At 36.2% G+C, this 15414-nt stretch overlaps 2 protein-coding genes across 3 annotated transcripts; both read right to left on the bottom strand.

Moving 5' to 3' along the window:
- Positions 1-1830: 1830 nt before the first annotated feature.
- LOC130137537 (probable LRR receptor-like serine/threonine-protein kinase At4g29180) lies at positions 1831-3218 on the bottom strand. Its single transcript, XM_056309074.1, has 2 exons — positions 3071-3218; positions 1831-2533 (listed from the first exon to the last, which is right to left on the bottom strand). Exons 1-2 carry the CDS (start codon positions 3212-3214, stop codon positions 1964-1966), a joined length of 714 nt encoding a protein of 237 aa, XP_056165049.1. The 5' UTR covers positions 3215-3218; the 3' UTR covers positions 1831-1963.
- A 3101-nt stretch (positions 3219-6319) lies between these two features.
- Positions 6320-14886, bottom strand: LOC115691002 (senescence-induced receptor-like serine/threonine-protein kinase). Of its 2 annotated transcripts, XM_030617528.2 has the most exons (13): positions 14717-14877; positions 13596-14130; positions 10645-11114; positions 10098-10233; positions 9483-9554; positions 9203-9274; positions 9050-9130; positions 8764-8924; positions 7765-7967; positions 7503-7629; positions 7344-7430; positions 7070-7259; positions 6320-6955 (listed from the first exon to the last, which is right to left on the bottom strand). In XM_030617528.2, the coding sequence occupies exons 1-13, from the start codon at positions 14811-14813 to the stop codon at positions 6568-6570; spliced, it is 2619 nt and encodes an 872-aa protein (XP_030473388.1). In that variant the 5' UTR covers positions 14814-14877; the 3' UTR covers positions 6320-6567. The 2 variants fall into 2 exon arrangements, with proteins under 2 accessions (XP_030473388.1, XP_056165048.1); XM_056309073.1 differs by lacking the exon at positions 13596-14130 and having other exon boundaries at positions 14717-14886.
- Between the last annotated feature and the right edge of the window lie 528 nt (positions 14887-15414).

Raw genomic sequence — 15414 nt, 5'->3', positions numbered from 1 at the left:
TAACTTCATGGGAGAACTGGCATTTGTAGATCTTTGAGCGGTCCGAAGAACTTCCCCGGGAACATTGTACTTGTACACATCATTGTCGACAGATAAATCAATTGCAGATGTGGTGTTCAATATGAACCAGAAAGTATAGTTTTGAGCAAACCAGATCCGATCGTAAACATCGTCAGGGTACCTGAGTGAGGCATTTTGACAAACAGTTTAAGAGCAAACAATTAAACAATTGACTGAGTCACTAGCAAATGTCAGTTCATATGGATATAGGACAGGATTATTGAAGTTACTATATTCAACACATTACCAGCTACTATATTTAACAGAAGTCAATTGCTACGGACTTATAACACGTTGTCTGCATAAACAATACATCAGTTTTCGTATTGTTCAATTAACGTAATTGAACAAAAAATTTATTGGTTATGAAGCATTTCCTAGATGCTATGTTTTGTTTTCTGTTTTTTTTTTCCAAGCAAAAAAAGAGATTGGACGGGTTGGCACCTAACTTATTAACTATTGAAATGTTTCCTACATGGAATGTATCAACTTCAAATGTTAATCATAGATTTTATGTAAAATGAGTATTATCACCAAACTTCAGAGAGAGATATATTGTTAATATGTATCCCGTGGACACTTGCTAAGAGCCTAAGACCGCTAAAAATAGTAAAAAAGCATACCGACATGTTTTGAAAATTGAAAAACAAAATACTTCAAGAAAGTAGAATAGTTTAAATAGAAATAGTCATATTCTCAAAGAGTCAATGTATAATCAATAACCCTTGGACATTCTTTAAAATTTTCATATGTACTTGTAGACTGCCTCTTCAGAAGTAGACATCAAGTTCCATTGTATTCTAGACATAATCCGTGCTTTCCGCGGATTGTTGTACATATTTACTATAAAATCATATATAGACACTTAAGCTTAAAAAACTTATTGCACTAACGTATTAGTAATATGAGATTCTAATGTTAACATAACATTAATCATTTCGAGGAACTTATATAAGGAAATAGTCAAATGGTAATTTGACCCGTCATATTTCATTTGTGTTTACTATGTCTCAAGTACACCTAATTTAGGGAAAATTACCAAAAATATCCTAAACCTATTGCATTTGTGTCAATTCAGTCCTAAACCTTTTAATTTGGCTAATTTAGTTAAAAACTTTTCAATTGTGCCAATTCAGTCCTAAACATTTTGACGATTTGCCAATTTATGTGTCAACCTTAAAGGCGATGCTTAGGGAAAATGTTGTTATCATATATTGACTAGCAAAAAAGCATATGTATTTCCTGTAAATGAAATTTGACATTTATAAAATTTTACAAAATCATCTTATCATGAAATATTTGAATTATTAATTATCAACATCAAGAAATATTGACACCATTTAAAGGAATTGAACATATAGATATGGAAAGAGAAAAATATTTTAACATTTGAATTTTTTTATATGATTGTTTCTGAGATAGAAAAATTGATAAATTTTAAATTCGACATATGCTAGAGACACGATGAAATTATTAATTTATGGATTTTCTATTTATAGAATATTTATAAATTTTTGGAGAAGAAAAAGAAAATTGTGATCCCTTAAAAGTATGAGGTTCTCTTTATTTTAAATAATAGTATAGATTTAAATTATACTATATGTCTTCTCTTATGTTCACTTATTGGAAGAAGCTAAAGATTACAAAAATTAATAGATGGCAAACCCCATGCTATGCAAATTCTACACAGGAAAGAAATTTCTTTTGTTGATGATACCTGTACAACCATTACCGTAAAATAAAAGAGTAAAATTATGAAATTATGACTTTATTTGTGTGTAACTTAGTAAGAAAATATTAAAATCAGGCATACCTGCTTGGTAGGCTGGTAGTACGTATACACGGGATATAAATTACTTCTGTTGACATGACAAACCAATAATAATCCTCATATTTCAAAAAATCATTTTATTTGCTTGATAGCAGTCTTCGAGCTCAGTCCGATATCGAACCGCCATTGGAATTGCAAGAATCCAGATCCCAATCGATAGATGCCATCATCAAGAGGTCTTAGTTCCAATGCCGAAATGAAGGGCACTCCCTTGCCAGTATTCACAAGGCACACTTGTATATCATCTTCCTGGGACACGTACATGATTTCTTCACAGAAATACGCCGGAGAGTTCACCTTGGCCCAATAATTAATGCCGATGTGTAGGTCGAAAGGAGTTTGATTCTTCCCATCATAGTTCCCATACCAAAATGTCGCCATGATCAAATAGGTGATGTTCGTGCCTCGGTCTGGTCTTAAGGTGTAACAGTTCCTCGTTCCATTGGGAAAACTCCTTAAATTCTTCGAATATTGTTGATTATATGTATATATGACCTTCGAGGATACCTGCATGTTCTCTCCGAAGTCTATGAACCTTTCATCCGTTCCGTATGTTATGTTGATTTCCTCTTCGGTGTATTGATTAGGTGCCCCATAATCGATGTTGATAAAACCTTGCAAGTTCAGAGAAAAGAAGAAAAACTCGATGAAATGGAATGATGGTGTTTCTATTGGATCGTTGGAACAAGTTCGGCAAATCTCGATCGTTCAATTCCGTACTATTGTATCTACCGTACGTCGGATGGGAATGAACAGAAAGAAGAGACCATTTTGGCTTTGATTAGAGGTCATAACTAATGGACGGACATCGACAATAAAATGGCCAACATTTCCTGACATCGTAGAGGGGACAATAATATGGTCCGAAGCTTAAACCACAAGACAGAGAGATATCATGCTGTGTTTGGGAGAAAGAGGAGAGGAAAATCGGTGTCGAGGATGTCCACAGTATTAAATTTTCCCTCCTATTCCATCTTCCAAATAATTTATGTTTTCTCAATTTTTTTACTCAGATTTTCTTCCGCCCCTTCCTCTCCTCTTTTCTCTCTATTTTTCAAGCAAAGCATGCTAACTTAATAGACTATTGCTGGATTTTGAGAGAGAGAGAGAGAGAGAGAGAGAGAGAGAGAGAGAGAGAGAGAGAGAGAGAGAGAGAGAGAGAGAGAGAGAGAGAGATACCGGCATTTTTTGGGCTTGAACCACAAGGACGAGTGCTGAAGCTAAACAAGCAAGCAAAGCAAACGAGAAAGCTGCAAGTGATCTTCCCATTGTCATCGAGCAGCTTGAGATTTTCCAAGAGAGAAGTGTGAGGAAGGTATGCATGCACGCAATTTGTTGATATCATGAGCACTCGATACGATGATTTGACAATTGACACCATCTTAATGGCCACGAGCCTAGTATTTTTCATTGGTAGTCACCTCTATATCGTCTGCTAGGACCACCGAACGGACCATCGGTATCAACGAATTCAGACCGACCACGTTCGCTTGCCATTAGGCATCGCCGTGTTATCTGGGCTAAGTCAATATCATTCACAAAAGAAAAGGCAAAGAGACTTTTGCTAAGAAAATTTAATGCATGATGGTTAACCCGAGAAATGGGAAGTCGTAGGTTGCTTTCAATGAAAATGATAACAAGAGATATCTATTAAAAAACATTAAAAAGCACATTTTATCAGTGAATAATGTGTTATGGAAAGGTAGGAAAATTGTTCAAAAAGTCCTAAACCTATTATAATTCATCTAAACATTTAATCCTAAAAATTTTGACAATACCGATTAAGTACTAAACCTTTTCAGAATTTACCAATTTAGTCTTAAACATTTTAACGAATTGCTAATGTAATCATTTTAGCCAATTTTTCCTGGAAATCAATGGCGTAGCGGTCCATTCTGCAGCAGCCTTCCTACGTGGCGCAATCTGCGCTAATGTAGATAGTTTTTTTTTATCAATTTTTTATTAATTTTTTGTTGATTTATTTTATTTTTATTTTTTTTGCTTTTTTTCATCGCGAGGCCGCCAGCCACTACCCTACGGCGAGAGCCATAAAGCCCTTGTCAGCTGCAAGCGAGGGTCGCGACCCTTTCCTAGGCCCTCGTTGGCCGCAATGAGGGCGTCACGGGCCTCGCCCAGGGGCCAACGAAGGTCAATGGCCCTCAGCCAGTGGCTGGTGGCTCCACTGACCCTGTGAAGCTAAAGAAGCAAGCAACGCAAATGAGAAAACCGTAATGGATCTTGCCATTGTCATCGAGCAGTGGAGATTTTTGAAGAGAGAAGTGTGAGGAAGATATACAATATACCGAGCAGTGGACAAAGGATACACTAGCTTCATATATTATATGATTCGTGTTATCACAAGGAGGGAGATCACATGTATATAAAGAATATATACTTTATTACCTCCTTTCACATTCATACATGATTTGACATGTCAAATTTGGCCAACGGGGGTTGCACATGTGAAATAAATTGGCGCAAAACCTAACTCCAATACCATGTTAGAAAATTCAACCCAAAATATTAAAATTATTTATGAAAGGAGACTATTTGTATATAAAGAGCATATAAACCCTATAACAAGCGATGCGGTGATACTTAAATAGTGTCTTAATGCAAAATTTGAAGATTGTAGAACGGTTAGTATTGATTCCTCAAGCTTTCTACACGCAATAGTCCCACATTATTAGAATAAAAAATTAAATCCTCTGTCGATATACACTCATTTACCCAAGATTCCCATTAACTCGGGTCTTTGAGCGAAATTGAGTATAATCAATTAGGTGAAATGGCTACTACTTTGAAATTTAAGGAATGACATGCTTTGGAGTGCATTCGAAAGTTCGTACGCTGGTTTTACTATTCCTAAATGATCCCAGAGTGATTCATTCAGTAATTTTATTGATGGCTTGAGCAAGAAAAGCATTGTACTAATTACATGACGTACCACCACACTCGAGAACATTAAAGATGATTTTTGCTTCAATAATGCACATCGCACTAAGATTAAAGAAATTAAAGAGCAAAGACTTTGCTGTTGTAAAAGTGAGTTTTGCTTTCACATTTGTAAATTGGAAAAAGAGTCTTCGTTGATTGATTTTTCCATTCAAAAAGAGATTCTTGTTGTGGGAGATGGTTTTCTTTTCCAAAATAGAGAAAATGGAGTTGACCGTTTCTTTGGTCCATCATCTACTATGAGACAACAACAACATTATCATTGCTAAGATTTGCTTTTAATTGACGAACCAAGATATTTTCCTTCAAATGTGTTCCTTTCATCTAGTGATAATATATCTTCTTCTTTTCGATGTTTATATCAAACCGTATCTCTATTACAGTATTTAGTTACTCCGAGCGATGATGGTTATCTAACCATCAATGTAATGTCAGCTTTGATTTAGTTTCTCTTTAATTCGCTACAGGCTGAAGTCGACAACTTAGTGAACGTTCTATTTGCGTAAATAAATGACAGCTATTCAGACACTAATTTCCCTATCTTCTCTCTTCTTATGGTCTCAATTATTCTGTCACAAGTGATGAATCAATAGTCACTAAAAGTGACTTGACTCTTCCCTTGTCTTTTAACTAGATCAGAAAAGCTTTCGTCAATTCTCATGGCAGACCGACAAAGTCACTAGAGTAATGACGACGAAAGGGACTCGAGTTCAGCACACACTTTCTACGTCATAAGTGTTTCGACACCGTGGTTCTGTTGTTGCCGGTGGTGCTGCTTGATCAAAAGTCCCCGAACCCAGAAGGGTCATCGCATACTTACGTCACGGTATGCGCAAACTCCTATTGGTATAAGATCATTAACAGGTTCTCTTTTTTCGGTTTTGCTTGCTAGGATGAGACCTCATTTTTTTCTGAATCCCGCCATTGATCGCCACAGACGGGACAAATCTGTGGCACGTCGGCTGATCCTTTTTGACGAATCAGGCCATGGTATACTGGTGAATCGGTGATGCACATCTTCTCCGGCCACGTAGCTCTCGTCTAGTCAATGATACTGGTTGTTGCATTGGAACCCCGAGACAAAGCCTATTCCGCATTCTGAGAATTAGAGAGATCGGGATTGCCTTTTCTCTGGATATAGACATGTCGCAGATGTATGCATTATCATAAGTCAAGCTCGAGTCTTGTGTCCATAATTTGTCAACGATGCATGTGTGTATATCCCAGGTTGCTTGTGAGAAGTACTACATTAGGACCACCAGAAAGAAAAAAGATAATTAGTCCTCGTTATAAATTTTCTTATTCTACCCCCTCAACATTGCATAATTGTTGCTACTTAATCAATTGTGTTGATTCCAACTGAAATCTCAGCTGAACCTCAGGAACGTGCTGCAAGGGCCTGTTAACACCAATTACCCCATCTATGGATAACCCCAACCTCTGGATCAACATAATATTCCTAATTTTACAGTATTAGGAATGCGATGAACTGACATTATGAATGGAGAAAGAAGCGACAAAGGACGCAAGGATATCATTGTTACAAAGCAAGTTGGTAGACACGCTGCTCTTAGGAAGCAGTGCTAGAGCATTTCGAACATTCAATCACAATAAGAACAGGGAAATGGATGACGCAACAAAAAAAAATAGTACAAATTTGCGGACAAAAGTTAATCTTTTGCCTAAAAAGAAGACGGCCTTTCTGGATTGGAAAAGTTCTGCTACCTTGCCGTAGGGGCACTGTAAAATTGGAGCTCCGAGGAGGTCATTTCAAAGGAACCACTTGATTTGCTCACCGAAGAGGCCTTCAACTCTGCAAGTACATCATTTATGTCTGGCCTTTGAATCGCCGTTGATCGTGTACAAGATATAGCAATCTCCACTACTTTCCAAGCTGAATTGATGTCGAATTTTCCTTGTAACCCTGGATCCATAATCCTCTGTATATCACCACTTTCAACAATAGGAATCAACCATTGAAGTATGTGAATCCTGGTGCTGCCATCCCGGCTTCTCATTATTGGAGGTCGGCCTGTAATCAACTCAAGGAGTATGATTCCGAAACTATAAACATCACTCTTCTTGTTTAAGTTTCCAGAAGATTGAAACCTGGGAGGAAAAAATAAACAAATAATTTATCCTTTAAATCAAGCATAGGCAATGTCAGTATTTCTATGCAAATAGAATTGAACCAGATTGATAATATTGAAGTTAAGCCATTACTCGGGGTCGAGGTAGCCGGGAGTGCCAGCAGGACAAGTTGACACATAAGATTCGTTTTCAGTTGCAAAAGCTCTTGACAAGCCAAAATCAGCTATTTTGGCTCGGAAGTCTTCATTCAACAAGATGTTTGTAGTTTTCAAGTCTCTGTGGATGATGGATGGCTTGCAACCATTATGCAAATAATCCAAACCTGTAACTCCTCTCAAAAACCATGTCAACAATGCAAAACAATGTCGGGAAAGAACCTACAACTGTGAATATCCCATTCATGTACCTTGTGCTGCATCCAAAGCTATTTGTAGTCTCTTACTCCACGTCAAGACCTTTGGATGGTCCTCTGTCGGATGCATCTTAACTTTATCTATGAGCAAGAAATGGAGTTTAACAGGATTTTTTAAGTGAAGAAATAATAGAAAAGAACATAAATACGCACCTGATAAATGTTGCCTTAAATTTCCATTAGCCATGTATTCATATATTAAAGCCATGTGCTTGGAATCACAGCAATATCCAAACAGAGAAACCAAGTTTCCGTGGTGAACAATCATTAAGAGTTGCGCCTGCAGTGTCATGAGTGTGCATTATTATAATGCATACGGACAATAGTCTAAGAGGAAGTTCCTGAACAAAAGTCTGCATAAGTATCAGCATAAGTTGATTTTAAAAGGAAGAGTGATTGCATCATCCCATCTAACCTCGGCTTGAAATTCCTTGTACCCTTGCTTCGATGATTCAGAGAGAATCTTCACAGCAACCATGGTGCCATTAACTAGTGTTCCAAGATAAACCTTTCCAAATCCACCTTCACCAATCACTTGTCCAAAGTTCCCAGTGATTCTTGAAATCTCTCCATACTTGAAAGGTCGATTCTTTAATCTCAGCGTCCTTTCACTAGATTCTGTGCCGAAAAGGTTCCTAATGAGTATTGTGACTACCCCTTCAGATAGTAGACTTTCAAGGGAAATAGCTCCCATGGTAATTGCATCCGCAACAATTAAAAGACATAGGAAGGGTCTTTCTGATCCCGTTTCAAGAGCTATATTAATGGAGAAGAGGACAATAATAGAAAGATATGGGCAGGGATTCTCTGTCACCTGCCTTCAATATGCTATCAAATGGATAATTGTTCTTTGCTCAATACACACACAAAGATAAGTTTGCGATCGCACAATCAAACTTTCTTCTAGGGAGCCTCAGACTATTAAGGACAGAGTTGTACTATTAAGTTGTTATAAGTCCTTCCCGTGCATAGCACGGTTAGTTTTGAAAAGAAAAATCAGAAATTTTATTAAGTTAAGCCGAATAATGCACATACTCTTTGTGATGCTGATGCGACCATGCTGTATGATTGATCCCTGTCTCTCTTTTTTTTTTGGTACGGAAAATCCCTGTCTCTCTTTACTCTCCATTTCTTGTGACAACTATATAACTCAGATTACTAGCATTGGGGAATTTGGATTAATGCCAACTTTCCTTTATTCCTGAGGTTGATGAGATTGTAAAATGATACTCTCGAGGGGGGGGGTGTTGTAGAGCGGTTTTTAGAGATAGCAAGTTGCTCAGTTTTATTTTCTCAACTAAATTATCCTAGAAAAGACACTGTTGCAGTTAGAACTGTACCAATGGAAAACCAAAGTTAAGATTGTTGTCAAATGTAGTGTAGATTGGCTGAACAGGACAAGTAAGAAACTTACCTGCTGTCCGTTTCCGTTTAATTAACCAAATCGTAGCCAAAGCACCAAAGAGAACTACAAAGAAGCCTGAAACTGATGCAACAACTGGAAAGAGGATGGTATTTTGTTTCTTCTTCTGCGGGCAAGGATCAGCGAGGCAAAGATTGGGGTTTCCTGTCAAACTGCCACAAAGAATGAAGGAGCTGAACTTATATTCCTCTCAAAATATGTTCAGTTTGATATGCCAAATGCTGATCGCTAGCCTGTAAAAGTTGCATAACACGAAAGAGAGAGAGAGAGAGAGCACCTCATGCTTAAAGTATAGTCCACAACCCTTTTCTTAAGAGCGTCAGGAACTGATCCAATCAAGTTGTTTCCACTTAAATTTCTGCAAATTTAGGCATAATTAGAGATTTGTTCATTTTAAATCCTTTGCTGCTTCACTTAGACATTAACTTACAGAAATCTAAGATTTTGTAACTCTGCCAGAGTTTTTGGTATGGCTCCTGTAAGTTGATTGTTGGACAAATCTCTGGAAAAGAGCAAGTTTAGAATACCCAAGATCACGTTAACCAGCTCCATAGCCAAAAGCAGGATGTTTGCCCACATTAGGGCAATATTTCAATAGCCTATGTCTCCTAAAGCACAACCTTAGTCATTCGATCATGAGTTGACTCCCAGGGGGTGCTTAATCATGAGTGATGTGCAGAAACAACTAGATCAACCATGGTGATACTTACAAGTATTCCAATCTTGATAGATGTGAAAGTGATGAGACTATGTCGCCCGTCAAATTGCTAGAGCTCAATGTCCTGACCATCGTAGATCAAAATAGAGGATCCTGTCATCGCCATCTTCATAACGGCCGCACTTTTGGTACAATATAGAAAAGTTTGTGCAATCAATTCTTCAGATTGAAGATAATTTAGGTCCTCCTGGTGTGAATGTTTTAGGTATTGGAAGACCATTCATAATTCAATCCTTGCATGGGTGTCACTATCTCCTTGTTCTACAATTTATGGTTATTTTTGGACCTAGAGTACCTAAAAATTATTTTCCGAGGACCTAATACTTGCTCATACACAACGCAACTTGGAACCTTAATGTCAAAAATTGGAAAAGTAGGCTACTGGGGAATCTCACATGATATTGGAGAGAGTTCATACACTGATACTTAATTTCACACACCCGAAAAAGTCACCATCCTATGTGGGAATTCATTTTGGGAGGTTGCATTGATCTTAAATGTTCTTTCTCGTGGATACATAAAACTTCCAATTTTCACGATGAATAAAATTTCATTTTAAGTTTCACCTAGAAAATCAGTATCTGATAAACGGTGTTAGGGGACTCACAGCGATATGATCTTTGGAGGATTTCCATAGCTACAATTTAGACCATCCCATCTGTGGTTGATCGGTACGCACGGATCACCTTGCCAGCTTTCTCTCTTAATGTGATATGTAGCTTTGGTATCATTGATAGCTTTCACTGTGATTTAAATCACAAAAATGATCTATCATTTACAGAGAAGGATAGAGATGCGAAATGTGGTTGAACTCACGAATGAATTATACAGACTTTCAGCTTTCAAAAGACTAGTAACATTTCAGGGCTTCAGTTTGAAGAGACATTCCAGCAATTACCAAACAAAAAGTAGCCAAAGCAGGGAATTAAGCAGATAGCAGAGTAATACTTAGCCACACCTGTTGATCCCAACAAAATCGGAGTTCACGAATGACCTAAAGACCCACAGTGGAGACTAGTATATTTAGTATAGGATTCCCTAAATCTTACCTATTGACAATGGAACATCTATCTAATTATTACTGATGTCAATTGTAGCACAACTGTACAAAGTGTATGTAGACAATAAAAACATGTAGAAGAATAAAAGCTTACCATCATCTTGTGCTGTGGGTACAGTTGGAAGATCATGAACGGCATAGAACTCCACGGCATTGAGGATCGGTGGATTTCCAGATTCATTTGTCGATTCAATTGAGAAGGTGATGAGCGATCCGTTGACTGGAGTGGAAACTACAGCCACTGGCTTTAAGTATTCAAGGCTCACCGTCTCTTTGAATTGATGGTCATTAACAGAAATTGTGAACTCTCTCTGCAGGCCACTCGACAGTATCTCAATCTCCGTGAAATGAAAGTACACAATCCATTTCTGTGCGCTAATGGAAGGTTCCCGCTGAAAATTCAAGGGAGAACTAGCATCCATTGATCTTTGAGCAGTCTGGAGAACTTGCCAGGGAACCTTGTACTTATACGCACCATTGTCAATGGCAGATGTGGTGTTCAGAACGAACCATTGATCATTGTTTTTAGTTGTCCAGATTCGATCGTAAACATCGTCAGGGTAGCTGAGTGAGGCATTTTCACAAACAGTATAAGAGCAAATAATGAAGCAATTGACTGAGGGACTAGCAAATGCCAATTCATATGGATATGCAACACAAATATTGAATTTACCATATTCAACACATTACAAGCGTGGAGCCGATGCTTTGGTTGGTTTCGAAAATCAGAATATCTTACTGGTGATCAATGCAAAACTTGAAAATAGCAATATGATGTGCAGTTGATTATATTTGTCGAGAGAAGTTAGTGGCCACAGACTTGTAACATGTCTGTACATACAAATACATCGGTTTCGTACGGTTCAATTTACGTAATTAAACAAAAATTATATTGGTTTTGAAGCATTTCTCAAATGGAATTTTTTTTTCTTCTTTTTTGCGGCGAAAAGGGTTCGGACGTTGGGATCCATTTCTCCCACTACTGAAATATTTCTTGGATGGAATGTAAGGACTTCAAATAGCAATGTGTATTAATCATGTATTTTATGTAAAATGAGTATCAGCACCAAACCTCAGAAATACATATTGTCAACAGGTGTCATAGTGACACCAGTTAAGTTCACTAACATTATAAAAAATGCAAACTGATATATGTTTTGAATATTGAAATACAACATATCTCAAGAAATTAGAATACTTTAAATAGAAATATTCATATTTTCAAACTATAACTAATAGCCCTCAAAAAATGTCCTCAGAGCACTTTTATTTTTTGCATATGTATATGTAAAGTCCCCTCTTCCTGAGTAGACATTGAGTTCTACAATATACTAGGCATGCTTTGCACGGGTTGTTGTATTCTAATGATAACATAGGATTAATCATTTTGATAAACTAATATATGAAATAGTCAACTTGATGTTTTGACTTATTATATTTCGTTCTTACTATGTCTCTGGTACACTTAATTTATGTATTTTTGTTTAGTAAACGTACTTGTATACTAATATAAAGTATTATGTCATTATCAAGGCACGAAACTTCTTTGATACAAAAGAGGTGAAATTAAAATAAAGAAATAAAGAAGAGAGGAAGGAGAGGGACAAGAGCAATAAATAAGTAGCAAAATGATGAGTGTAGAGTATAAGAAAATACTCCTTCCAACCAGAATGATCAATCCCTTACAAATGAGAATCCAATGTGTCAACCTTAAAGCTAATCCTTAAGAAAGACAATGTTATTATATATTTAAAAGCAAAAATGTACACGCATTTTGTGTATGTGAAGAATTGACATTTGTTAGATTTCGCATAATCATCTTGTTACGAAATATTTGAACTATTAATTATTAATATAGAGAAATTATTAACACAATTTGATTGAATTGAACACCGACGTGTGTGTGAGAGAAAAATATTTCAATAATTGTATTTTTTATAAAATTCTATGTAAGATAGAAACGATTTTTTTTATATTCGAGATACGCGAGAGGTGAAATAAAATTATTAATTGAAAGATTTTCTACTTAAATATTCTTGGAGAAGAAAAAAAAAATTTATTCCCTCAAAAGTAGGAGCTCCTCTTTGTTTAATATAATAAAAATATATATAGATAAAAAAATCATTTATGTCTCGTAGTACGTAGGTAGGGAATATGATTACATTTGTTGGACATGACAGTCTACCAATAATAAGTGAATTTCCTCATATTACAAAATCTTCAATTTTTTATACTACTAAAATTTTGAATTGAAATGTAATTATCAATGTCGCCTTAATGATTGTTCCTCAACCACATCATCTGATGGTGAATTTTATTAAAAAACTACATGGAACTCAAAATCACCACATGACCTTATATTTATTAGACATCAATAATTTACTATAACACTAATGTTTTTTAGCAAATAATTGCAATATTTTCATTTCAAACCTTTATGATAGTATATCATAAATATTAGTGAATATTTATTTGCATATTAAGGCAAAAAATAATTACGACATATTCTAATATTTTTGCAATGGCGTTGATTTTTTTTCCTAAATAAGACAACGAGTTCGCTTGTTATGTTGGAGTAACTTAATTGTTTTTTATACATATATGAAATTCTAATTTTGATTCTGATTACAATTTCAAAATTTCCAAATAACTTTTTTTTTTATTGGACCTAATGGCTTTTCTGTTTCTATTTTCATACTTTTTTTTATCATCCAACGATTTTTGTTGTAATCTTTGACATCTAATATCATTTTATATAATTATTTGAACTGTTTTTTCTTTTGTAATCTGTTGATTTTTCCTGGCCCTTTTTTTGTCTATGCTCAATTTTGTCTTGTGTACTTGTTATTTCTCCTAACCTAGTAGCCCCTTTGGATCTTTCTCACATTTAACTCGTTACCAATTCGGTTAGCCTTATTTTTTTCAGTTAAATTAGATACTTGCGTCTTCAATAGTTAGCAAAATGGCTAAATTCGATAAAAAGAAAACTGAATTTCTCTCTGCTATGATCTCTATACATTTGTATATAAAAAATTAACTGATCACCTGATGACAGAGTCCAAGCTTTCCCCAATGTCGTATCGTACATCAAGTTCCAAGAATCCAGATCGTAATCGATAGATGCCATCATCATCAAGAGGTCTTAGTTCCAATGCCGAAATGAAGGGCCACCCATGGCCAGTATTCACAAGACACACTTGTATATAATCTACCGGGGACACGTACATGATTTCTTCATAACTAATATTTGAGTAGTCCACTGTGGTCCAATAATTAACATCAATGTATAGGTCGAATGAAGGAGCCTGACTCTTTTCATCATAGTTTCCATACCAAAACGTTGCCCTAATCAAGTAGGTGTTGTTCTTGCCTTGGTTTGGTCTTAAAGTGTAACAGTTCCTCGTTCCATTAGGAAAACTCCTTAAATTCTTCACATACAGTGGATAAGGTATATCTCTGAACTCTGTGGATACAAGTCCATTCTTTCCAGAGTCTATGAACCCTTCATCCGTTGTGTATGTTAAATCGTAGTCACGGTCGGTGTATTCAGTAGTTGCTCCACAATCGATGCTGATAAAACCTTGTAAGTTTAGAGAAAAAAAGAACTCAATGAAATGGAACAACGGTTTATCTTATTGAACCATTGGAACAAGTTTGGTGAAACTTGATTATTCGCACAGTTCAATAGTTATTGTTTCTAACGCACCGATGATTTGACGCCTAGATCAAATGAGTCTGAATATAAAGAAGAGACCATTTGTTTCACTAGGAGGTCATGATTAATGGAGGGGTACAGACAATATAAGGCCAAAATTTCTTGACGTCATAGGTAAGACAATAACATTGTACGAATCTTAACCACAAGACGGGGAAAATATCATGCTGGGTTGGGGAGAAAGGGGAGATGAAAATTGGGGTCTAGGATGCCCACAATTTGGATTTCTCCTCCTCTCCCATCTTATAAAAAGTCTGATTTGTTCTGAGATTTTCACTCAAATTCCTCCCTCCATTTTCTCTCCTTATAGTCCAAGCAAAGCATGCAAACTCAAAATCTTTTAGCATCTCATGCAAACTCATGGAAACTCAAAAGCTTTCTTTTAGCATCTCATGCAAACTCAAAAACTTTTCTCAACGCGGGCGAGAGAGAGAGAGAGAGAGAAGGAGACCTGGATTTTGTTGGGCTTGAACCACAAGGACTATTCCTGAAGCTAAAGAAGCAACCAGTGCAAACGAGAAAGCTGTAATTGATCTTTCCATTGTCATGGAGCAGTGGAGATTGTGGAAGAGAGAAATGTGAGGAAGATATGCATGCACGCCTTGTATTTATAGCGTGAGCTCTCCGTACTACCAACTGACATCATCTTAATGGCTATGCACCAGTATTTCATTGGTAGTAACTATTCTTTGTTTCCTGCTATTCCTTTTGTGCACTTCATATTCACATGAAGGGAAAATTACCAAAAATGTCCTAAATTTATTGTAATTATATCAATTCAATCCTAAATTTTTTGTAATTATGCCAATCCAATCCTTGCCGGCCACTGTGGAAAATAAAAAAGAAAAGAAAGAAGAAAAAAAGGAAAAAGAAAAAGAAAATTTCGGAAAATATAAATTAATAATTCCACGTCAGTCTACCGGTACCGGCCCGATTGGAAAAATTGCAAAATGTTTATGACTGAATTGGAAAAAAAAGAATATTTATGACTGAATTGACACAATTGCAATAAATTTGAGACTTTTTGGGTAATTTTACCGTCATAGGATTGACTCGGGTTTAGACGATATTTATCGAAAATTATTTTCTGCTTCTTTTGAAAATACCAAGAGCATAGGAAGTAACACACGACCTCACGTGCTGCTCGTT

Source organism: Syzygium oleosum, unplaced genomic scaffold (genome assembly GCF_021117445.2).
Source record: "Syzygium oleosum isolate NSW1041296 unplaced genomic scaffold, Sole_v2.1 Sole_v2.03, whole genome shotgun sequence".
Classification (NCBI taxonomy): Eukaryota; Viridiplantae; Streptophyta; class Magnoliopsida; order Myrtales; family Myrtaceae; genus Syzygium; species Syzygium oleosum.
This window is presented reverse-complemented; position numbering and strand designations above follow the sequence as displayed.

Excerpts from the sequence above, each read along its gene's own strand:
- LOC115691002 (XM_030617528.2), bottom strand. The coding sequence starts at position 14,813 with ATGACAATGGAAAGATCAATTACAGCTTTCTCGTTTGCACTGGTTGCT. Across the intron at positions 14,131-14,716 it reads TCAAGCCCAACAAAATCCAG|GTTTTATCAGCATCGATTGT; the intron begins GTCTCCTTCTCT and ends TAAACTTACAAG. Across the intron at positions 11,115-13,595 it reads AGCTTGGACTCTGTCATCAG|CTACCCTGACGATGTTTACG; the intron begins GTGATCAGTTAA and ends TGCCTCACTCAG.
- LOC130137537 (XM_056309074.1), bottom strand. The coding sequence starts at position 3,214 with ATGCATACCTTCCTCACACTTCTCTCTTGGAAAATCTCAAGCTGCTCG. Across the intron at positions 2,534-3,070 it reads TTCAAGCCCAAAAAATGCCG|TTTTTCTTCTTTTCTCTGAA; the intron begins GTATCTCTCTCT and ends CATTTCATCGAG.